Consider the following 23,681-nt stretch of genomic DNA (forward strand, 5'->3'; position numbering starts at 1 on the left):
ACAAATACTTGTATCAGTTGGCGGCATTTCGAAAGAGGCATGCATGTTCCAGTAGTTTATATGCTTCTTTCGCTACTCAACAACTCTTGGTAGAACAATTGAATCAGCCCACTGCTTTGATGTTATGCTTTATTGCTCAGCTGTCAATGTTAAATATTTACTCAACATGAACATTATTTCGTAGGATATCAGTCCAAACTGGGTTGATACCTTGATACCTAAATGTTATGATTGAATAAAACCACATGTAACATGCCCACCTTGTTTAGTTCTCACAGTGGATGCACAACCAATCATCAGGCACATTTGTTAGCATCAGTATTAAACTTTAGGGTTTTGACAAAGAGGGAAGGACAGGTATGAAGAGATAAATAATAAATATAGATCGGCTGACCAGTTCTAAACTACACACTCAATTTTAACACGTCAAATGTAGAGGACAGGCTGTGTTAATTCTACACTTTTTGTACAAAAAAAGACACAGCAACAAATTCAGAATATCAACATGAATATATTCTTCAAAAATTCCTGAGGACGTTACAATAACAAACATTTTCGAATTCCAAATAGTTTCACAAGTAAGAAATGTATCATTTCATTTGTCAACCATTAAATTATTTAAAGAAAACATAACTCTAAAATAAATCTCATACATAGACATCAAAATGGCATACAAGTAGAGCATACAAAAGTCGCTACAGTAGTTAAGAGCTGTAGTTAATTGAGAGCATAGTTGAACTGGTTCGAAAACTTCTCATGTTTCCTTTTGTCCATTTTGTTCATGACTTCAGTGACTCTTCGCATTGAACTCCTGGAACAATGACACAAGGAGAAATATGAATGAAGTAATACACGAATAAATGAATGAACCCATAATCCATCAAGGAACAAATTCAGTGTCAATTTGAATGACAGGTCTCGATGGACAGTTCAAACATCTGTATGCTGTGTCAGTTGTCTCTCGGGACACAATCTACCACTTATCTTTCTCTCTCATCATCTCTGGAGAGGCAGCTAGCTGGCTAACTACTCACTTGTTGAAGACCTTCTTCTCCAGGCGTGAGCGGGAGGTGTTGGCGCTCTGTTTGAGGTCACTCAGGTTGGGGTATTTCTTCTTCTTCTTCCCCTTGCCTTTGCCCCGCCCTTTACCGTACGTCCTAGAGGAGCCCAGGTCCTCCCCTGTAGCAGCCTCGATGTCACGCATCAGCTCAGCGTCCCGCCACTCTAACACACACACACACACACACAGATACAGATACACACACACACACACACGCATAAACACGTAGACACAGACACACAGACACACACAAACACAGACACACAAACAAATAAACAAACAGACAAACAAACACATTATCATCCAGGACACCTTCACAACAAAAATGTCTGACATTGCTAAACATTGTGTAAACGAACAGCGTAAACAACAGTATATCTGTATCAGTGAGAAGGCCTAGTCGTTCCTGGCCGGTAATCCGATAATCCAAACCACAGGTACTGTCCTGCAGGGTGGCTGGACCCGTCTGATCTGGTCCAGGTCTATAGACAATGAGCCAGCATGTTTACAGAGGCTAAATGCGCCTTGGTTGCCTGAACAGCTTGTGTGAACATGCCGTGCGTGCGTGTGTGCGGTGTGTGAGTTAGTTGAGCGTGAGTTTACTGAGGTGTGTGAGCTAGCCAAGGTGTGTGTTGTGGGACTTCATTAAGTATGTGGGTAGGTAGCTAGTCAAGGTGTGTGTATGGAGGATTCATCTGTACTGTACCCCCCCCCCCCCCACACACACACACACCCACACACACATACCCCTGCCCCAGAGGAGTGCCCTTGGTGTGTGGAGGTTAACTGCTCTATCAGCTCAGCCTCATAACCGCCAACAAACCACACGGTAATTGAAAAAATGTAGTCTATTTTGGTCTGGCATTAGACCCCTCTCAATCACCCCCCCTCCGTACTCCCCCCTCCCCTCCCACCCCACCCCCAAGTCCCACAAGCCTGTAAAAGAGGGGCCCAGTTTTAGTTACAAATTAATTTGGGGAGGTGTGTGCGTCCCTAGGGGTGTGTGTGTCGGTCGGAGGGGGGGAGTGAAGGGGTGGGGGTGCCCGTTTTTTGTGTGAGGTGTGAGTGGGGCTGGTGAGGGGGTTGAGGTGTGTGTGTATGGGGGGGGGGGGGGGGGGGCTCTATTACACAAGGCCCATGATCCCTGAGTGGTTTAAGTCATGTCTATTGTGTGTTTTGATTCCCAGGCCAGGATGAGAGGGAGAGAGGGATGAGATGAGATGAGAGGGGAGGGAGGGAGGGGGGTCTTATTAAGTTAATCTGTCTGAAGCCTCTGCACCAGGCCCCTGTCCTCTGTCAACAGCCTCTCTACAGCTCCAGCTGTGGCCCGGGACACACACACACACACACAGAAACACGCTCTACAAACATGGCAGCTGGAAGTCTGCCAGCCCTTTAGGACCGGCAGCAGGACCTCCTAGTGTCTGGTCTGGTGTAAAAGATACCCTGGGATGGCCCTTGGCATTAGCCTGGCACACACACACACACACACACACACACATCATTCAAGTACGCACGCAAACACACGTATACAGACAGTGACACAAAAGGCAAACACGTCTACCCTACACAAATATTCACATCACACACGTTTACAGCAGACACACCTTCATGCCACACAACCCATTCTTCTGTAGATATCTCTCTTGTCCACTATCATGCAGCATTCTAGGATGACAATGACATCTACGCTATTCACTATCTAAAAGCTATGCTAAACCTGGCTAAGTATGCTAAGTACGCTAAGTAGGCTAAAGCGGCATCCCCAGCTAGCTAATTATTATCATGGCTTCATGTAAGAAAAGCTCATTAAAATCTGCTTGTGTCTTAATGTGTAAAGACGGATTGTGAGCCTGGTGTCGCTGACACGTCAAAGACGTGACTTGTCTGTGGTGCTAACGAGCTAATGTTGTTGCGGTCTGGGCAGGCCTATTCTGAGACAGGAGGGGGTGGACAATGGGGTTAGAAGGTCGGGTAGGCCTGGGATTGGGACAGCCCCTGGACCCTTTCAAACTGAGACAGACAGCCGTGTGTCTGCGCTCACATTATGAAAGCCAAACCCTGCCCTGGGACAAAGAAAACAAAAAAAACTATTTGCGTCCGTTAGAGACAAAATCAATACAACGGTGGGAGAGAGAGTGACCACAGGGAGGGCTGATCAGTTGCAGGTGCGCACGCACGCACACACACACACACACACACACACACACACACACACACACACAGGTGGTAATGGGGTACCAGCCTGGCCTAAAAGGGGAAAGACAGCATGTGTGTATAGATATATATATTTGAGTGTGTGTGTGTGTGTGTGTGTGCACGCATGTGTTTGTGACAGTGCCTGCCTGTCTGTCTGGATGGCTAGGTCTGATGAAGTAGTGGATCAATAGTGTAGTTAGTTACAAAAGATGCTATTTCACAAGCGAGTGGCCAGCAGGCAAGCCAGTCAGACACCTAGTACCTGTTTGTTAACAAGCCACTGCAGGGAGAGAGACCATATCCTCTGGCTACCTGGCAGTGACACACACACACACACACACACACACACACACACACACACACTAATGGGCTTTTAGCTGGGCCCGGTTGTGCTGGGTCAGGAGAGAGATGGAAGGACAGACAGATCTGGCCCAGTCAAGGCCAGTCTTTTATCCCTCTATTGGCCATCTCTCCAATTCTATCACCTCATCTTTACCTCAATCAAAAACTCCCTCATCCCTCTCGCCCTTCGTCCCTCCTCTTCCTCCTCAGTTCTGGGCTGGGAGGAAGGACTCTGTGTGCTCTGGGTCCAGCCATACACCAGGGTGATCATGGCACGGTGTGTGTGTGTCTCACCAGGCTGTTCCTCTCGCCGTTTCCTCTCCTCCCTCTCTAGGCGTGCGGCGTCCTCGGGGTTAGTGGGGCGGCCTAGGTCGTCACGGGGCACGATGACACCATGGAACGGACACTACACACACACACACACACACAGGTCAACTTGTCACCACACAACTGCAGATGTCTGCGTTTTTCCAGGTGTGTGTGTGTGCGTCTGACCTTGACCCTGTCCTGGCGTTCACACAGCGCCCCGTTGGACAGGGGCGCCCTGCAGGTGTGTGTGACGGGGGTGAAGCGCCCGGCGAAGGTGATGTAGCGAGACTTCATCTGGGCGCTCAGCTCCGGGTTCTCCACCTCCTCCTCCACCTCGTTAGGCACCCAGAACTGGTGCTGGGAGGAGTACCTGGAGGAGGGGGAGGAAGACATGGAGGAAGAGGAGGAAAAGGAGCATGAGGAGGAGGAAGAGGAAGAACATGAGGAGGTGGAGAAGAGGAGGAAAAGGAGGAGCATGAGGAGGAAGAGCATGAGGAAGAGGAGAAGAGGAGGAAAACGAGCATGTGGAGGAGGAGGAAGAACATGAGGAAGAGGAGGAAAACGAGCATGTGGAGGAGGAAGAGCATGAGGAAGAAGAGGAAGGGGAGAAGGAAGAGGATCAAAAGGAGGAGGGAGAGGAGGAAGATGACAAGCGCTTTAACACTCTAAAGGCGCTAAAGGTTGAGCCCAATTATTGAAAGAAAGCCTTTATTGCCAAGACATCGCACTACAGCCATTGCATCCACTGAGGCCTCTGACAACAGCACCCTCTTGTGGACACATACAGTGACTGCAATCAGAAACCGAAACGCCAAGCAGCAGCTCACCCAGTGCCCACAAAGCAGCACTGTCATCTCAACCAGCAATGTGATTCTTGTGGACTGAAAGTGTAAATAATGCTGCAGTAGTAATATGAGGCTATGGATATAATATGTACATGGTGCCCGAACGGCATATATGTATTGATAATATCCATGTCATATAGGGTGAGTAATGGTGAGTACTTGATGATCTTTCCAGCGGTGGGCTGCTCCTGGCCCCAGTAGTACAGGTCCAGGCCGAAGGGGACGACAGGGACGTCAGCCTGGCCCTGGCTGGACCCTGGGACTGCATCACCGGACGAGCCTGCTGTCTGCTGCTCTGGACCTGCTGAAACGCTATTGCATACAGAGAGAGAGCATTCATACTGGTGGTTTGAGAGCGAACGAGAGGAGGGCGGAGGCGAGGAGAGCAGAGAGTTACCGGCCCTGCGGGAGGCGCTGTCTGAGGAGGCTCAGTGTGGCAGCAGCACAGGTGGGGTCCTGCTCCTCCTCCAGGGCTCTTCTCTTGCTCCTAGGGAGCGGCTGGGGGTCCTGGGGAGGAGCCCGGGGCTGGGGCCGGGCCCAGGAGGAGGCTGGCTTCTTGCTCCTGGAGGAGCTGGTGGAAGGTTCGAGACCTGGTGGGGAGGAGGGGAGGGGGCCAGGGTGACAACAACACGTCTACAAATGAGCGGTTGCAGACCCCTGGGTGGTCTAGCGTGTGTGTGGAAGTCAGACAGGGCTTAGGGCTGGAGATGAGATCAAGGACAACCTATAAGCCAGCAGCTTGCCCCAAACAACCCCACAGCTTGCCAGGCCAGGTCAGACCAGGCTAGACCAGGCCAGGTCAGACAATATGAATGGCAATCCAACACAGCAGTTGTTACCTCAGAGAACAGACTGGCTGACAGGTCAAACAGTACCTCTCCTCTCTCCAATAAAAGGAGCCAGAGAGTGTGATAAAAAAAAGACAGCCGTGCAACAGCGGGCAAGTATAACACACCTAATGCAGTGCCAGTCAGTAAAATACTGCTACTGTGACACTCCACCTCCCCACAGTGACCCTGCTGCCCCATCCACCCACCACAGTTCAGCTGAATGCATTTATAAACCTGCCCACTCCCATGTACAAGTAGCCCACCCCCTACCCCTTGGCCTCCATCACTCCAACACATCACACCATCCTTCCATCCCTCTGAATTACCACACCATCCCTCCATCCTTCCCTACGTCGAGGCCAAGCTGAAATACTACCAAATCCTTTCTTTTCTCTTTAAATTGACCAAAATGGTAGCTATTTGTCTGCAGCAGTAAAGTAGCAGGTGTTAAAGAGATAGATCAATAGGAGGAAATAGAGAGGGCCAGTGGGCTGGCCTGGGGAGAGAGAGGAGGAGGAGGAGGAGGAGGAAGAGAGAGAGAGAGAGAGAGAGAGAGAGAGAGAGAGAGAATGAGAGAAAAGAGGGAGACAGAGAGGGAAAGTGACAGAGGGAGAGAGAAGGAGAAAGAGCCGAGAGAAGGAAGTAAGGGAGAGAGAATTAAAGAGAGTGAAAAAGAGAGAGGGAGGAGAGAGAGAGTATTGATTTTCCTGAGTTCAGCAGGCCTTGTAATTAAAATGTAAATTTGAAAGAGAGATAACGTCCTGACAGGAGAAGCAGGATAAAGGGATAGATAAGAGATCAGCCGTGAAAAGAGCAGAGCACAGAGTGGAGGAGAGAGAAGGAGAGAGAGAGGGGGGGGGGGGGGAGCGGAAAGAAGGTGGGGGGGAATAAAAGAAAGAAATAGGAGCTGAAGAAAAGAAGTGAGGCCGAGTGCTTTGTGATCTGGGTCCCTACAGATGAAAGCCGGGCTCTGAAAAGACAGACAGCCAGGAAGACTGTCCATAAAGAGATAACAAATATCTCTATTTTTTTTATTCTCAAAAACATCGTCAGTATCTATCATATTATATCCACCTGAGACACAACTCATTACGACAGAGGGACAGTTGATAGTCTGACATTCCTCCGAGACAGTGGCAGACTGACAGGATATCTGTAATTACACGCGCACACACATTCACACAAGTTTGTGTGTAAGGCTGCCATGTGTTTTGCAAAAGCAACTTCAGACTGCTAAAACAGATCTATCTACCCTCGCTCTCTCTCTTAAAATACTGTGTACACAAGAGGACCTCAATATAACCGTATAACTTCTAAGTCCAGTGTTGCCGGTGTGTGTGTGTGTGTGTGTGTGTGTGTGTGTGTGTGTGTGTGTGCAGGGGAGGATGTGTCCCAGGTCTAGGCAGAAGAAGGTGCAGGTACAGGTAGTAAATTACAACAGGCCTAATGGGACCTCATTAAGAGGGTGGCATTGTTAATTTGGCATGGCCTCTACAGATCATTACATAGCTCACTAATCAAACCCAGCCTGGCTCCGGAGACACACTCGCACACACACACACACACACACACACACACACACTGACAGACACCATACCATTAATGTCAACACACAGGAGGGATGTCTCGGTCTAACTCCAGACTTGACGAGAGCAGGTTCAAACAAAGACACAAAACAACATTTTCAGACGGGGGTCGTTGCCGGTGACAGGTGCAGTGGGCAGCACTGCGCTCTGTAGCACCTGGGCTAACAGTCTGCTGAGAGGGAGCGTGGCTGGCCAACCGCGCACACTGACCCCTGACCCCTGACCACAAGTCAGCCTTCCACAAACAAACACACTTTAAGGGGCATTCCTTCACACCTTCTCTCTGTTAATCTGTGCCTGTCCGCTGTAAGAAAGTGTGTGTGTGCGTGTGTGTTATGGTCTCCAGGGGCCAGGGTGAGATCTTATGAAGATTACTACGATGGCAGGTTCTCCTTATTGCTGTTTGTTTGTCTCTTGTTTGTGCACGTGTGTGTGTGTGTGTGTGTGTAAGTGGCCCTCCAGCTAAGTCAACTGACCGTACTCCTCTCTTAGATGCTCTGGAATGTGGGGTTCAAAGCCTTCCTTCTCCGGCACCTCCTCGAAATCCTCATCTTCATCATCCGATGCTCTCATCTGAAGGGTTGAAAGAGACGTTTAACTTTGTCATACATTACCGCACCCCTTCCGACCCCTAGACGGGTAGACTGGTGCTGGTGTGGACACAGGTGTAGAGGCTAGGTGGGGGGCTGTCTCGATGGTTGCGAGGAAACCTCAGAGTGGGCAGTCGGAAGGGGTGTGTGTGTGTGTGTGTACCCTAGTCTAGGGTAGACTGTCTAACTCCTGGGTCTCAGCCTGGCTAAGTCTAACTCCTGGGTCTCAGACCAGCTAAGTCTAACTCCTGGGTCACAACCTGGCTAAGTCTAACTCCTGGGTCTCAGCCTGGATCAGTCTAACTCCTGGGTCTCAGCCTGGCTAAGTCTAACTCCTGGGTCTCAGCCTGGCTAAGTCTAACTCCTGGGTCTCAGCCTGGATCAGTCGAACTGTTGAAAAGGGGGGTTTACTCCGTCTTGCAGGCAGGGAGTGGGATCTGGCATCTGGGATGGAGAGATGAGAGGATGGAGGGAGTGATTGGAGGAGTGTGTGTGTGTGATAAGGAGGCTGGTCAGAGAGAGGTCAGGTCCACAGAGGTAAGCTGCCTCTCGCCTCTCAGGAGGTAGACTGGAAACCCTACCCACTCTCACCTCCAGATATACCAAACACACACACACACACGCTCATGCTATCACAGCGCACACACCCGAGGGTAGCTGCCCGACACAACTTTCGACAAAAATGTAGAAGTGATGTTCGGGTTCGTGTTCAGACACATTGGCTGGTCTTTTTGACGTAATTTGACTAATTTCTTTTCAGTGAAAATACAGTGTAACAATAAATAAGAATGATGAACCTACTGCCTACCGGGTGTCAAACTCTTCCGCTTACATGAACTGTGTCAGCCCACGGTTAGAGACTGTGTGCGGCAGTATTCTGTCACACACCCATGCAGCACACACACCCACACATGTTGGGGAAGGTGGACGTGGTTGTCCCTCTGCGCGAATCAACAGGGCTGGCTGGAGCAGCTGACCAGTGGTACCGCCCCCTCCCTGTGGTCTGCAGCTACAGCAGATCTTACTAACCTCGCTCAGGTGAATGAGCTCCATCAATATAGCCGGAAGAGCAATGAGATGAACCCTCCCTCTCTTCCTCTCGCTCCATCGCTTTCTCTCTCCCTCCCTCAATTCTTCTCTCGCTCCATCTTTCCCTTTCTCTCTCTCTCTCCCTCCCTCCCATACTCTACCTCTCTTCTTCTCCCTCTCCCACTCTTACTCTCTCTTCCTCCCTCCCTTCCTCTTTTCCTCCTCCCCCCTCTCTCTTTTCTCTCTCTCTCACTCCTTCTCTCTGTCTCTCTCTCCCGCCCTCTCTTCCTCTGTTGTCCCCCAGTGTTGGGTGCCCAGTCCTATACGCTGTGCTGCATCATCACCAGTCAAGGAGCTGTTTTGGAGTAACAGAAACAGAGAAGGAGAAGGGAATTCATGACCTTTCGCCCTCCTCCCCCACAGTCCAATGACCTCCTACCCCGTCCTTTTCTCCCCCTTCACTCCTCCACCCCTCGTCTAAGGCTTTGCCCTCTTCCTTCTTCCTCTCTCTGTCTCTTTCTCCCCTTTTCGTCTCCTCCTCCCATGCTCTTTCCCCTCCTTCCTCCCCATATTATCTCTCCTCTCCGCTCTTCCTAGAAGGGACTTCACATCAGTGCTAAACAGAATTTATGCCTTTTAATTTCCTCTAAAGGTAGTTAACCATTCCTTGTGCTACAATGCATAACAGAACGTGTTTAAATCTCGGGGTCATTTTCATAAACACTCCACATAGCGCCCGTAACCTTCACTCTGGAATGCTGTGTAGCGGCAAACTGTTCTCGCTCGCACGCTCTCACACATACACACCTTCATTCAGCTTCATTACGTCCATCATAACACCTACGTCTGCTACGAAAGGAAAGAGAGGGCAAAAATGACTTCTCCTTTCCTTCTTTTCTTTGTGAGCGCGTGTGTTTATTAGCGTGTGGGCACAATGTTGACTGTGGCATTTTATGATCGTTGCTCTCTAGTACTACCCATCATTTAGAGATACAGAGACAGAGGAGAGAAAGGGAGGACAAGAGACAAAGAAAGGAATGGAGAGAGAGAGAGAAGCAGTGGATGAAAGCACAGGGAGAATCACAGAGGACTCATCCGCCTGCTCTGGATATTACAGACGCGGATGTTAATAAATTAAATCACACTTAATTAAACCACATAATTTTACAACACTAACAATTCAATTACAGCATAATTAACCCATAATTACCACTCTGTATATTCCGAAAGAGACAGAGAGTGACAGAGAATGGGAGAGAGGAGGGGGGGGGGGGAAGACTGCTAGGCATCGAATGCACAAAAAAAAAAGCTTGTATTGCTTTTAATGCAATTAAACATTTAATTACATAAATATCCCAATTAGAATTTGGTGCAAAAATTTGGCAGTGTCAACAAGCAAATAGCACCCCAAAAAATACTTACCCCTGAAAAGAGCTCGCAGTGCCAGCTAGTCAGCCTAACTAACTAGTCACCACCTGGCACACATCCTTCCCAGTCAAGCACTGCTTTACAAACACCAAACTAAATAAACCAAATACCAAAACTAACACGTCTATGTGGCGCACTGAGGGAAAATAAAAGACAAACACAAAAACAACGATCGAGCCCACAGAGATTATGAAATGACTGAATATCTATCTAAAGCGGAGATGACTCCTTTCAAAATATAGACTCAGTGACCTCACCCTGGAATTAAATCCAAACAATTGTATGGATGTTTTATAACTGATTGTTTAAGTTCTTAATATGTGTTAACAATTGCACGTGTTGACCCTTCACTGTGGACTGCTTTGGCAAAACCTTTGACATGAACAATCATGCCAATAAAGCACATGGTACTGAAAATAGGGAGAAAGACAGAGAGAATGAGAGACTCGAGGCCAAAGGCCAACACATGAGGACAGACAAAAGACACAAACTAGAAAGACAGTGTCTCAGTTTGTGATGAGACTACAATCGATTATTAAACGATAGGCTAATCTATTAATCAACCAATACGGATGACAGTTGATAAAGGACACTTTCTATACAAGCTTGATCAACAACAAATACTGAGAACGTTTGATACTGAGTACACAATGGCTTCTTCTGCCTATGAAAACTTCAAACACACCACACGCTACCCCACCCAAGTTTGATACAATCACTGAATACACAGCAACACACATTCACATGTACGAGACAGAGAGAAAGAGAGACAGAGAGAGGGGAGAGAGAAGGTGCTTCCTCCTGCACAAACTTTCTCTACATTTGTCCCTAACACAGACCCAGTTATTCACCTTCTGTGGAGGGAGGGGGGGAGGGTGACAGTTGCAGAGCAGGAGATTGTACTTTTGTTTATTCCGGCTGTCTCTCTCTACCGCAGGGCAGTTATTCCTCCACTGATAGATCCCTTTACTACACCCACACACACACACACACTACCACCTGCACAACAAACATTACTTTACTTTTAATTCACCTTAATTCTGGGGTGATAAAATCTGTGGTGTCGTGGAGAGGTGGCAAAGCTGTAACTCTTGTACAAACAGAAGAGGAGGGAATTAGCTTTTATATAGAAACATTTTGCTGACACAAACACAGTTAAAATATGGCCTCCGCTCCTCACGCACTCCTTTGCATTTAAACCAACCAGTTTCTTATCCGGCGAGGAGAGAGCTCTCCACCATTTCTCCTTTTTACAAAATACCGGAGGAAAGTTTTCTTGTGCGGGGAGATAAACTAGCAGTGCTAACTAAAGCACTAGGATGTATCACAGAAGGCTTAGCACTGCAGCTTCTGCTGAGCCTGCAAACAATACCGTCTGGGAAACCTCTCCATCTCCGTCTCTGGGTGTCTCCCTTCATCCTTTTCTCACTGTCTTTATCCTGCCTCAATCTATCTATCGATGTATCTATCTATCCATTCATCGATCCATCCATCTATACCTTGGTATGTTTGGGATTGATAAAACATTCCCCACCACTCCTGGTTTGTTTGTCTCCCGCAGTAGCAGTATTGACCGTGTGTGTCCCACCTCGGTCCCCTTGCCCGGGTCGGAGGCCTGGATAATGAGTGTGTTTAAATAACACAACACACTCCTGCAGGGTAAAGGACCTTTCTGCCCTCCTCCCTCCATCCCTCACCTCAGCCCCCCCTCCATACATCCTGTATGGTCTAATTAAGTCTCTAAAGCATGTCTATTGCTCCACCCAGGTCCCCCCCCCCCCCCCCCCCCATGCCCCTACACGCCCCAGCCAAGCGCTCCCCCTTAAGTAACTCTGTTATCCTTTTAAAAAATGATCGCCGAGGGCCGCCTCGGACAACTGAACTCTCAACTTCATTTGTCTCTTGGCAAGTTTGATGGCTATGCGTTTAAAAACCCATTCAATCTTATAAACTAAAAATTAAATGTGCTCAGCTGTGATGGTCTTCTGTGCATCTGCTATTTATATGCTAATAACCCCCTCCACTGTGGAAGCTCCAGCAAATTATTACAGCAAACCAATAACTCAGGTGTATGGCCTGGTTGGTGCGGTGGCGGGAGGGAAGGGGGGGTGGGGATGGAATGAACCATCGTACGCTGTCAGAAGGAGGGAGGGAGGGAGGAAGGGAAGGGAGGAGGACACGGAGACCTGCTGGAGGTGAAGAAAAAAAACTGAAAGTTGTTCTCTATTGTCTCTGCAGACAAGTTAATACTCTGCTCTGAAACAGCACTCGGGCCGTGAATACACACATAAGCACACACACACATTAGATTACATTCTACATTACCATGCAGGGAGATGGGCCAGTGTGAATATTGCCAGGCTTTAATGCGGCCAGGGTATTATCTCAATGCATTTACGTCCCCCCACATAACAAAATGTAGCAGAATGAGATGGGTTTCGGTCCGCAGGAGAGCCCAGCAGCATCATGGGAACGTTAGCTAATGAATATCTCCATCACACATACATGTATATGTAGCTGCTGTTTGATTGGTTCAGTGCCCAGGAGGCCATGACCAAATATGGTGTGTTATTCCAGCGGTGGCGTTTGATAGAAAGAGGCCTTCCTGTCAGGAAGTAATGAGGTGAGAAAGACCCAGGAAATAAGAAGGGAGAGGCTGGGACAGAGGCTGGGGAAGAGAGGCCATGGAAGAGGCCAGGGTAGAGAGGATTGCAGTGAAGGTGAGACAGAGAGACTTGGAGGAGCATTACTAAAAGGTAGCATAGAGGCTGGTACAGTCAGGCTTCTGGGAGTGAGGCTGGAGGACAGTCAAGAAGGATATTCGGAGAAGGAATGGATGGATGCAAAGAGAGAGAGAGATGGTTTAAGAGATCATGAGACCAGCCAAAGGTAATGAGGCCTGTCCCAGGTCTCAGTAAGGGGGGCTTGATGATTATACTTACTCTCCAAGACCCATGGGATTTCTACCATTGACCCCCCCCCCCCACCACCCACAACCTCGACTGTTCTCCCCAGGGACATCCACTGCTGGGGCCAGTCTGGTCAGCTGACACGTTAGCTTACATCTCCATCTCCTCAGCCACACAGACAGCCAGCTTATAGACCTGAACCTCAAGTCTCACACACACACACACACACACACACACCCACACAGACACCTCCTCATCATTACTGCCAGTTACCCTAACGCAAACTGTCACGACCAGCCCCACCTACCTTTAGCCCTAACACACTTGTCACACAGTTAACATCCCTATCATGGATGAAAGGGGGAGTGCCCTCTTATTCACACACACACACACACACACACACAACATCAATGATGTTTCTCCGTAGCCTGATAAGGTGCCTTATCGTAGGTAAACAACAGCATATCCTTGCAAGCTGCATGTTTAACGGCCTGCTGCTACAGGGACGGGGCAAATTTGTCAGATTAACACAAAAACACACAAACCAACACACTGGCAAACACCGTAGTGACCAGGAGAGGAGAGAAGAGGAGAGAGGAGATGAGTGGAGGAGACGAGTGGAAGAGAGGAGAGGACTACTGTCAGCAAGTACATTAAGTGTCCTGTTGTTTTCCTTCACTCTTTCTCCTTCATGTAAATCCGTCCCGCGGGACAGAGTCAGGCTGCTGATTCCTCCATTTTCCCTCCAATCAGAGCCCAGTTTATTGAGTCGCTGAAAGCAATCCCCCAGCGTGTCACCATGGCGATAAAAGAAATAAAGTAATGGAATGCTTTTAAGGGTAAAAAGGAAAAACTAATTATGATAAAGGGCTTTAAGTTGTAGCTTTATCATAGCGCGGGGCTGCTTGCATGGAGAATGGGTGCTGGCAGTGATAACCCTTTAGAGAGAGATGTGGGCTGCTTTGTCACTGTCACCGCTGGCTGGCTCCCCCTTGCACCCCCCTTGCACGCCTCCTACCCGACAGACTGGCATATCAGCTGTCATTATGAGACGAGCACTCATAACTACAGCTGCTAAGGATGGACTTGTGGAGGGAAGGAGGGGAGGAGGGGGGGGGGAGAGAAAGAGGACAAGACAGAGAGCAGAGCAAGAGAGGGAGGGATGGAGGGAAGGGTTAGGGAGAAAGAGGTCAAAGAAAAGAGAGGCAGTGGCGGAGATGAAGAGGTAGAGACACGGGCTTCCTCCCGGCGCTCTGTCCCTCACCCCTCAGCCTCTCTTCTCCCTGATGCCCCGACTCTTTTACTACAGCTGTCCATCCCTGTCTTCCCTGGAGCTCTCACTCTATTCTCCTGCTTCCAGTCCTGCTCCTTCTGTTCTCAACTCCCATCCTCCTCCCCCTGCTCCCTCCCCCTGTTCTCTCCTCCCAGCCCTGCTCCTTTTACTGTGTCCTACTACTCTCTCCTCCCAGCCCTGCTCCCCCCGCTCTCTCCTCCTGTTCTCTTCCCCCAGTCTTGGACCTCCAAGCCTTGCTATTCCTCCCTGCCCTGATCCTCCTGCTCTCTCCTGCTGTTCTCTCCTCCCTGCCCTGATCCTCCTGCTCTCTCTTCCTGCTCTCTCCTGCTGTTCTCTCCTCCCAGCCCTGCTCCTCCTGCTCTCTCTTCCTGCTCTCTCCTGCTGTTCTCTCCTCCCAGCCCTGCTCCTCCTGCTCTCTCTTCCTGCTCTCTCCTGCTGTTCTCTCCTCCCGGCCCTGCTCCTCCTGCTCTCTCCTCCTGCTCTCTCCTCCCGGCCCTGCTCCTCCTGCTCTCTACTCCTGCTCTCTACTCCTGCTCTCTACTCCTGCTCTCTACTCCTGCTCTCTACTCCTGCTCTCTACTCCTGCTCTCTACTCCTGCTCTCTACTCCTGCTCTCTACTCCTGCTCTCTACTCCTGCTCTCTCCTCCTGCTCTCTCCTCCTGCTCTCTCCTCCTGCTTGCTCCTGCTCTCTCCTCCTGCTTGCTCCTGCTGTTCTCTTTCCCCAGTCTTGGACCTCCAAGCCTTGCTATTCCTCCCAGCCCTGCCCTCTCTTTTTGCTCCTCCTAATAGCCCTGCTCCTAGCGGAAAGTGCCGCTCCCCTCTCTGTAGGACATCCAGACAAATCCTAAGAGAAGTTCACTGCATGTTTTCTTCTGTGAGGTCAGAAGAATGTATTATTACGCTGTGCAATACTGCCCTCTTCTGGTGAGGTCTCTACATGCTGCCTATGTGAATTACCATCCATTGAGCACCCCGGGTTGGTGCATGTTTGTACTTACCACTTTACGGTGCCTGGTGCAGTAGTCTATGTGCAGGTCCTGGTGTTTTCTGATGGCAGTCTCTAAAGCCTTCTTCAGGTCCAACGCCTGTCTTAACAACTGATCCTGACCCCCTGCTCTGGTAAACACCTGGACACAAACACACAGGTATGCATTCACACACAAAGTAATGAATGGTCTTTATGCTGCAATACTGTATTCCATGGGTTCATTTTTGGAGTTCCACCTGGACACACACACAAACCCCTCACCTGGACCCAGGCCTTGACAGCAGGCAGGTGTTTGGAGCTAATTAGCTTATGGAGATCCTTAACCGTGGTTACCACAGCCTCATTCTCTTCCGTCTCTTTCAGACGCAAATCTGAAATGAGGTGGGTAACAGTGAGTGTGTGGCCTTGTGTGTGTGCGTGTGTGTGTGTGTGTACAGTATGTGTGTGTGTGTGTGTGTTCACCTGTGGAGAGGTTGAGGTCGAGACTGTATTTGTGAGAGATGAGGCCTGTGTTCCGTATGAAGGCGTCTTCATCCAGAACCTCTTCCATTTCACTCTCTTCGTCGCTAGACTCCTTCTCATCCCTCTCTTCGTGCAGGTCTTTGCTGCAGCAAGGCTGTTCATCACGGTCTATGGAGGACATTTCTGTCCCATCATGCGTCACCTGGACCGAAGACCTTTTCTCATTGGTTGACTCTGTCATCTCATTTGCTGGCTTTGAGGACTCTGAGCTCTGATTGGTTGATACTGGTGTTTCAGAGGCTGGTTCTGTGTTTGGATTGACTGGTGCCTCCCAAACTGAGAGGTCAAACTCAGAAGGCAGCAGCAGCTTCATACAGGTGTCCATCTCAGTCAGACACTCTTGTATCTCCTCACAGGACTCTGCGAACACCCAGGGGTCAAGGGTCACATTTATGGCTGACTGAATTCTCATAATAGCACGTACAATACATTTTTGGTTGGAGCAAGAAAGTCCAGTTTTTAAGTTCCATGGCTGAGTGCAGGTAGACATATGACAGGAGAGGCATACCTTCCATCTCCATGGTGGCCTTCTCAACCTTCTCCTTGTAGATCCTGTCAAGCCTTCTCTGCTTCTCCTCCTCTCTCTTCCTCTCCGCCAGAGTCCTGGCCTGGACATCATTGAAGTCCACCTAGAGCGGGAGGAAGAGAGAGAGAGAGAGAGACAGAGACAGAGAGACAGGGGGGGGGAGAGAGAGAGAGAGAGAGAGAGAGAGAGAGAGAGAGAGAGAGCCAGAGAGAGCACGTTGGCAGGTGTCCTTGACTCTCTGGATAACTGAGCGCGGCATATCCTCTCACCTTCTTGACCTGTTTCAGGAAGTGGTACCCCAGGGCCAGCTTCTTGTAGGCCTCTCCGTATGAGGCGTGCCAGGCCTGAATCGTCTGAATGGCCAGGGTCTTCAGCTTACGAGCTACCTCTACATTAGCAACATTCAATAGCACACGTCACACTTTGTGAAGGAGGACTTTTTTTTTGGTAGTGAGCATGGTGCCATTAAAAAAGACACAGAGGCGGGACAGTAAAGCCCAATTTAAGACTAAGCCGTGTGAGAACATAATATTTTCATTGCATATTATATAGACTTTATGGAATTTAGGGGATGTTGGACATTGAGCTAACGACCCAATGAGGATAGTGTTCAGGTTACCTTTAGGTGGGGGGAGCGGCTGGTCGGAGTCTGTCTCCACGGTGAGGTCCAGAAAGTCCTGGAAGTCGGAGACGAGGAGGAGGCGGAAGTGGTGCGAACGGGAGAAGAGCTCTGCGGCCATGTGGAAGGCAGAGAGGCGGATCTCAGCATGCTCCTGAGCCAGCTGAGACATCAGCAGATTGTAGACATGCTCAATGTAGTCGTTAGAGGCTCTGAGAGAAGACAACCACAGTACAGTACATTCAGGAGGCTACAGTACAGCACATTCAGTAGGCTACAGTACAGTACAGTACAGCACATTCAGTGGGCAGAGTACAGTTGTAGATGCTCTGGGAGAGGAGAGTCAGGTTATAGTAAAGTATCATGGTATGAATGTGTCATTTTAATTGTATTTATCAGACACTCTACAGCAGTGTTTCTCAACCTCAGGTCCTCCTCAGGACCCACTTTCCTGCATGTTTTAGATATTTCCCTGCTCCAACACACCTGATTCAAATGAATGTTCATTATCAGGCTTCTGCTGAGCTTCATAACGACCCATTCATTTGAATCTGATCTACAGTGTACAGTAAGGTAGTCATTAGAAACACTTTAAGATGAGAATCAAACCAGAGTTGAGTAGACTAGATTAAGTAATTGTATTCCTTCCTAGTTCCTACTTGCATAGCTTCTTGAGCTCTTTCATCTTGTCCTGGTTTAGCTGGGGCTCTCCAGAGGTAGTCAGCTCCTCCACTAGCCCAGACAACTGGTCTCTCACGGCACAATCCATCGCTCTGCAATCTGACAAAAAGTCAGCCAGTAACCCACCATATCACATTTAAGCAGCTAGCAATTGGCATGTAAACAAAGAAATACATCTGTCTGTTGACTAGTTCGTTTTTACATATCCAGGGCATCACGTACGTGTATAAGGCTTAGAGCACAGCTTCTGGACTGAGGCAACAGTGTCAAAACATCATCGCTAAGTCATTTAACTAGCTGGTGACTGAAATACATCTTAGATCCATAGAGTTGCATAGATCTCCCGAGTATCTCTGATTTCTACGGCTCGACTGTGCTACGGGGTGGGGTGCGCATGCGTTCACTGAGCGGAGACGTGAACCTGTTTGGGCGTCGCGTTGTCCGGCTTCTCGCGACATTTTGCTTTAACACAGGAGCGGATTTCAAATAATGAGCGGCTAGCGACTTAAGGGTTCGGAGTGTGCTGCTGTGAATTTTTTAACTGGATTTTAATGTAAGCAATGTATACTGTGTTGTTGTAGATGCCATGGTAGATATATATAGAGCTTTTTTCAGCTATGTCATTATCCATGCAGTTTACAAATAGCTCGCTACTAGCTGTCGTTGGCTCTTATTTGTTAAGTTAGCCTAGCTAGCCTACTGTGTAATCGATGTTTGGTTATGGAAACGGTCGAGCTGTCGTTTTTTTGTTTTTGTTTTCTTTACGTCTTTTGATTTCTCAGATGTCTTCCGTGGAAGAAAACGAAGTCCCACTGCTGAAATGCAAGCTGAAAGAGATGGAGGAGCAGCTGCAGAAGTCTGCACAGTATGGCTTGCAGCTTCTGGATGGACAGCAGGAGCTGGAGAACCGTATAGAGGAGGAACGTATAGAGATGACAAACACCATGGAGGTAAGACAGGCCCGTGGAATGTCAGTATCCAGCCCTGAATCAGATTTATCAAGGCTCAGCTGTCATTTGTTCTAAATTTGGTGACTGGAGCACCCTGGTCTCATCCTCAATAACGATTATTATTTTCGGGGCAGTCTTTGGCCTTACCATCATCTCCCACTCCTCGTTCTCTCCATATGAACAGGGTTAGGGAAGATGCACGTTTAGCCCACATTCAAAAGTACAGCACAGTATAGCCAACATGAGAAAACAAAGACCAAAACGTCACTTGACGTCTGTCTGCTTTGAGACTTAATAAGCTGTGTCTCCCCCAGGCGCTGGAGCAGGAGAAATACTCCCTTCAGCGTGAGGTGGAGCTGAAGAACCGCATGCTGGAGAGCCTGCGCTCCGATTACGAGGCTGTGAAGAGCCAACAGAGGCTGCAGCTTGAGCAGCTGGAGGCCCAGCTGGAGAGGAGCCACACCGTGGCCCTCAGGGAACGCAGAGACAAGGTTGTTGAATATGTTGGGGGCTGTGTGACAGTTTGAAAGTGTGAGGTGTCGGAACAGCTGAAGACCCAGCTGGGGACAAGGGGACTTGGCTGTGGCCAGGTGGTACCTGAGGATGGTTACAGTCAGGATGGATTTGGATGGATTGTCTGTATTTGATGTGTTTTCTCGTGTGTGTCTCTCTCTTTCTGTGTGTGTGTGTGTCAGATTGAGCACCTCCAAGCGAAGCTGGAGGAGACCAGCTTGAGTGAGACGCAGCTGAAGCACAGGCTGCAGCTGCAGACGGAGGCCCTGAGCAGCAAGACGGAGGAGCTGAGAGCTGCGACGGAGCGCGCCCAGGACACCGTCTCCTCAGAGATGATGGAGCTGCAGGTGGAGAGGATGGAGCTGGAATCTGTAAAGGTGAGCTGAACACCCGAACACGGCAAACAGAGAACACCCAATAGCATGAGGTGGGGGGGGGGGAGTACCGTGGAGGTTGGCGCCATTGTAAAGAATAATTATAATACGACAGCGGTGCAAGACAACTGGAACGCACTAGGTGGTACAACACGAGAGACTGCAGGTGGAGAGGATTTAGCTGGGAGGTTGGCAGGGTGTGGGATCAGACGTGCAAGCCACATCCGCACCCTTCTGAGCTCGTTAGGGTTTACATACACCCGTGTACGTACATAGGAGGGTTTCGTTTGTGGACGAGGAACTTTTATTTCTTCTTTGTTAGTTCTTTAGAGCAGCCTCAAGGAGCCCTGTGTTCAATCTCTCAAGGACACCTAAACTGTCTTGAGAAGCTCCTAATGGAACGCGTGATGCGAGCGTTCTCCTCTCTGGTCCTCTCCCCCCAGGTTGAGCTGGAGAGCTCCCTACAGGATGCCCAGTACAGGCAGCAGCAACTGGAACTGACCAACAGCAACCTCCAGCGGTGTCTGGAGCGCCTCACGGAGGAGAAGGAGGAGCGGGAGAGGGAGGCCGTCTCTTGCTTCAACGCACTGGAGGTAGAGGCCCACCCCCCACAGGAACAAACGTCTTGTCTCTGTCGTAGAAAAGCGGGAAATTCTGTCGGTGAATGAAAAGCTATCTATGGTTGAAAAACAAACATGTTTCGGTGTGTAGAAAGCCCGGGAGGCCAACCAGGACCTGCAGATCCAGTTGGACCAGGTTCTACAGCAAGCCCAGGACCCCAACAGCAAGGGAAACTCCTTATTTGCTGAGGTAGCTACTTGGTCTGCTATACTGCTGCTACCTTCCAAAAACATCGACGTCATGCTGTACATAGACGGTGTTCCAAATAACGTGTGTCTGTGTGTAGCTGGAGGACAAGCGGGCGGAGATGGAACGCCAGTTGATCAGCATGAAGGTGCAGCACCAGTCGCTGCAAAAGCAGCATGCCTTCTCCAAGCAGCAGCTACACCGCGTGAAGGTACCCCACACTCCCCACACACACACTGACCAAAGAAAAGGGAGCACCGTGTCTCACAGCAAAACCATCCCCCACACACACTCGCGCGCGTCACAGATGTCATACCATCACTCGCCAGTGTCACGCCACTGACCATCTTTCATAGAGACTGCTTTAGCAAGCGACACCGCCGCAAAGCTAGCCGTTCGTTGGCGTGGTGGTGGTATTGAGGGAGGGTGTGAGTTTAACGACCAGTTCTACAGTTACACTTATCACACACACACACACACACACACACTGGCCAAACACAGAGAATCCCCAAATAAACTGTCCTTTCCTTCTCCCACACCTGCCCTATCTTCTACACTCATGTTCTCTTACTGTGTGTGTCAGGTCCAGAACGCCACCCTAATGCAGCTGCTGGGGTCCCGTGCTGACCCTGCCCAGCTTGAAAGACTCCAGTCCATGTTGTCAGAGAAAAACAATGAGATCCAGGCCCTCATGATACAGCTACGACGCTTGGAGAAAGTGGAGGTGAGGACACACACACACACAATGTTTAACATGATGAGTCAGACTCTCAAACAACATCTCAAATGTATGGATATCATGCTTTGTTGTACAACGTTATCCACCCACTGCAGAGAGTGTGTGTGTGTGTGTCCAGTTATCATTGAAGGCCCAGCCGTCATCTGCCCCAGCGGCAGAGGTTGCAGATGAAACTTACTACACTGACCTGCTGAAGATGAAGCTCTCCAACGCAGCGTGAGCGCTCACCCCTAACCCCATCTCAGTCACATCCCACACAGCTACATGCTCACGCCGCTAATAACGGCCCCCCCCCACCATAGCACAATTTGGCCGTCATCTTAAGCCTGGGATGGAGATTTTTTCCTCGTGCGTGTGTCCTAAAGGAAAGATGCAGAGCGTCTAAGCGAAGAGCTGTCCATGCATCGGATGAAGGCCTTGGCTGAGAGCCAACGGGCCCTGGAGTTGGAGAGGAAGCTGTTCAGCTCGGAGCGGGCCCTCAAGCAGAGCCAGAGTGACAGCATCCGGCTGCAGCTCAGGCTGGATGAGCTGCGCCACAAATACGAGCCCAACGGTAGCTAGGACCTTCTCACGCCGCACTGCTCTTGTCTGTGAGCGTCGTCTGTTACTTGCATGAACCCACTTTTAAAAGTCGTTTTTGGGGGGATGTTATAGGCTTTTAGCGTTTTTGTTTCCCACCCCTAAAGTTGTATAAAGTTAACCTTTCGTTCGTTCATCCCTGCCGTGTCTAGAGTCTAATAAGCTCCGCCCCCAGAAGAGGAGACGGGAGAAGATACCCTTGGATCTGCCGCCTCCTGCCCTCCCTCTGGAGATCAAAGAGGAGGAGCCCGTTGTCACGGCGCTTCAACTGTTGAACAGCATGATGGAGGAGTCGAAGGTCAACAACGGTCACCCTGTTGCCACGGAGACTAGTGTTGTCAAGGAGACTCCCGCTGTGGCTCTGCAGCCCCTCATCCTCCCTCAGCCCCACCACAGTAGGACCGTCCGCATCTGTGACGACCCCCCCACCACCATACCCAGGTGAGTAGTCCTACACACACACGCACACCAACATCACCACGTATACACAACACACACCATAACACACACTATAACCAACACCCCAGACACAAGCTCACAGCAACAGTCTCCATCTCTCAACGGTCCCCCGTCCCCCCCGACACCTCACACACTCACCACCAGCAACCATAAGAACTGTGTCTCAACCATGCTCCAACTCCAGACTGTACAGGCCAACCTTGCAGAATAGCTCCTGGTTCTCCAGAGTCCTGACTTGGTGCCCCTACTGTCCCCAGGTACCCAGATATTGACTGCATAGCAAAGACGGAGGTGGTCGTGGATGAAGACAGTGCGAACGAAGAGAGGAGGATGCTGGGAGGAGAGCAGGGTGGGGGAGTGGAGAAGAGGATAGAGCTGGAAAACATGGAAGGAGAGGAGAGGAAGCCAGAGGAAGGAGAGAACAGACAGAGAAGGAAGAAGCAAAAACACCATGAGATCATCCATGTCACATCTGAGAACACTATGGAGAATGAGTGTGCTCAACAGTAGTGTCTAGATACTCCTGTCTAGAATGGAGATTTTGTAAACTATATACTTTTGTTTATACCTTTTAATAAAACATTAAAGATTACATTTAAGGAAATCTATAAGGTACTGGAAATTTACGAATGTTTTAAAAGGGTTGGATTTATTTCGATTTTTGGATAATTTACCAAATAACAATGATGCTACTTCAATACGAATTTTGGCAAATTCATAATATATTTAAAGACGAATGTCACCCATGTCCCATCTGTAATCTAAGAGAATGAGCACAAGCAGAGGCGTTGTTAGACATAAAACTACTGGGGCACAGGCCCCTATTCATATTCCTTTTTTCTGTCAAGCTTGCTGCACACAATGCACAATAGGCTAGAAACTCCCCTTGCTTAACCCACTATACAACAATTAAGGGACGCAAGTTTGATATCCGCTTTGGAAGGGACATCAATAGTTAATGCAAGCACGCATATTTCTATTGCATTCATTTCAACGCAAATACTGTTTATTTTAAGTGTTGATTGGGATACTGCGTTCATTTTTTCAGAGATTATCAATCTAAATGAATGCACTGACTAATAAAGTAAATTGTTGTAATTCAAACTTTAAATTTTACTGGGGCACAGCTGATTTATACTAGGGCACGTGCCCCAGTAAAAATGGTCTAACGACGCCCCTCAGCACAAGAGTCAAATAAATTGTCTCATTTACATGTATGTCATTGTCAATACAATTATTTTATGAATATATGTTTCGTAGGATCCTTAGGTGTGTCACAGAATTTAAATAGTCCATGTTTTGAATTTTACGATACGAAAGCAAGTGATTCATCAGAACTTTCAGTGTAAAATTATATTTGAATATGTAAGCCTTTAGATTGGAACAATCGGTTAATTTACCCGGGTAGCACCATGTGTGGAGTTTTTAGTGGTGTCCTTGAAACGCATGGTTCTCGATTTTATCAGGGATTGGTGGAGACAAAACGAGGTAACCCAATGTGC

The 23,681-nt window shown here is 49.0% G+C and overlaps 2 protein-coding genes across 5 annotated transcripts; one reads left to right on the plus strand and one right to left on the minus strand.

Moving 5' to 3' along the window:
* Window positions 1-119: 119 nt before the first annotated feature.
* On the minus strand, window positions 120-18,139 carry uvssa (UV-stimulated scaffold protein A). Of its 3 annotated transcripts, none has more exons than XM_084697282.1 (15): window positions 17,981-18,139; window positions 17,737-17,850; window positions 17,078-17,289; window positions 16,728-16,846; window positions 16,441-16,561; window positions 15,873-16,292; window positions 15,672-15,781; window positions 15,421-15,549; window positions 7,648-7,744; window positions 5,153-5,345; window positions 4,915-5,067; window positions 4,097-4,280; window positions 3,896-4,007; window positions 1,035-1,224; window positions 120-811 (listed from the first exon to the last, which is right to left on the minus strand). In XM_084697282.1, the coding sequence occupies exons 2-15, from the start codon at window positions 17,844-17,846 to the stop codon at window positions 718-720; spliced, it is 2,244 nt and encodes a 747-aa protein (XP_084553408.1). In that variant the 5' UTR covers window positions 17,847-17,850; window positions 17,981-18,139; the 3' UTR covers window positions 120-717. The 3 variants fall into 3 exon arrangements, with proteins under 3 accessions (XP_084553408.1, XP_084553407.1, XP_084553409.1); XM_084697281.1 differs by having other exon boundaries at window positions 17,737-17,857; XM_084697283.1 differs by lacking the exon at window positions 120-811 and having other exon boundaries at window positions 1,068-1,222; window positions 17,737-17,857.
* Window positions 18,140-18,220: 81 nt separating this feature from the next.
* Window positions 18,221-23,373, plus strand: spdl1 (spindle apparatus coiled-coil protein 1). Of its 2 annotated transcripts, XM_084699183.1 has the most exons (12): window positions 18,221-18,311; window positions 18,541-18,708; window positions 19,023-19,199; window positions 19,404-19,598; window positions 20,039-20,188; window positions 20,307-20,405; window positions 20,503-20,613; window positions 20,986-21,126; window positions 21,260-21,357; window positions 21,507-21,694; window positions 21,873-22,161; window positions 22,437-23,372. In XM_084699183.1, exons 2-12 carry the CDS (start codon window positions 18,541-18,543, stop codon window positions 22,687-22,689), a joined length of 1,869 nt encoding a protein of 622 aa, XP_084555309.1. In that variant the 5' UTR covers window positions 18,221-18,311; the 3' UTR covers window positions 22,690-23,372. The 2 variants fall into 2 exon arrangements, with proteins under 2 accessions (XP_084555309.1, XP_084555308.1); XM_084699182.1 differs by lacking the exon at window positions 18,221-18,311 and having other exon boundaries at window positions 18,469-18,708; window positions 22,437-23,373.
* Window positions 23,374-23,681: the final 308 nt, after the last annotated feature.

The sequence above is a fragment of the Hypomesus nipponensis genome, chromosome 1 (assembly GCF_054491055.1).
Source record: "Hypomesus nipponensis isolate SF chromosome 1, ASM5449105v1, whole genome shotgun sequence".
NCBI classification, from domain to species: domain Eukaryota; kingdom Metazoa; phylum Chordata; class Actinopteri; order Osmeriformes; family Osmeridae; genus Hypomesus; species Hypomesus nipponensis.

Bases quoted from the DNA above. Each gene is read 5' to 3' on its own strand.
- uvssa (XM_084697282.1), bottom strand. From the start codon at position 17,846: ATGGATTGTGCCGTGAGAGACCAGTTGTCTGGGCTAGTGGAGGAGCTG. The intron at 15,782-15,872 runs GTGAACACACAC...ACCTCATTTCAG, and splicing joins CGACCTCAACCTCTCCACAG to ATTTGCGTCTGAAAGAGACG. The intron at 4,008-4,096 runs GTCAGACGCACA...GTGTGTGTGTAG, and splicing joins AACGCCAGGACAGGGTCAAG to TGTCCGTTCCATGGTGTCAT.
- spdl1 (XM_084699182.1), top strand. From the start codon at position 18,469: ATGTTTGGTTATGGAAACGGTCGAGCTGTCGTTTTTTTGTTTTTGTTT. The intron at 18,709-19,022 runs GTAAGACAGGCC...TGTCTCCCCCAG, and splicing joins AGATGACAAACACCATGGAG to GCGCTGGAGCAGGAGAAATA. The intron at 20,406-20,502 runs GTAGCTACTTGG...GTCTGTGTGTAG, and splicing joins GAAACTCCTTATTTGCTGAG to CTGGAGGACAAGCGGGCGGA.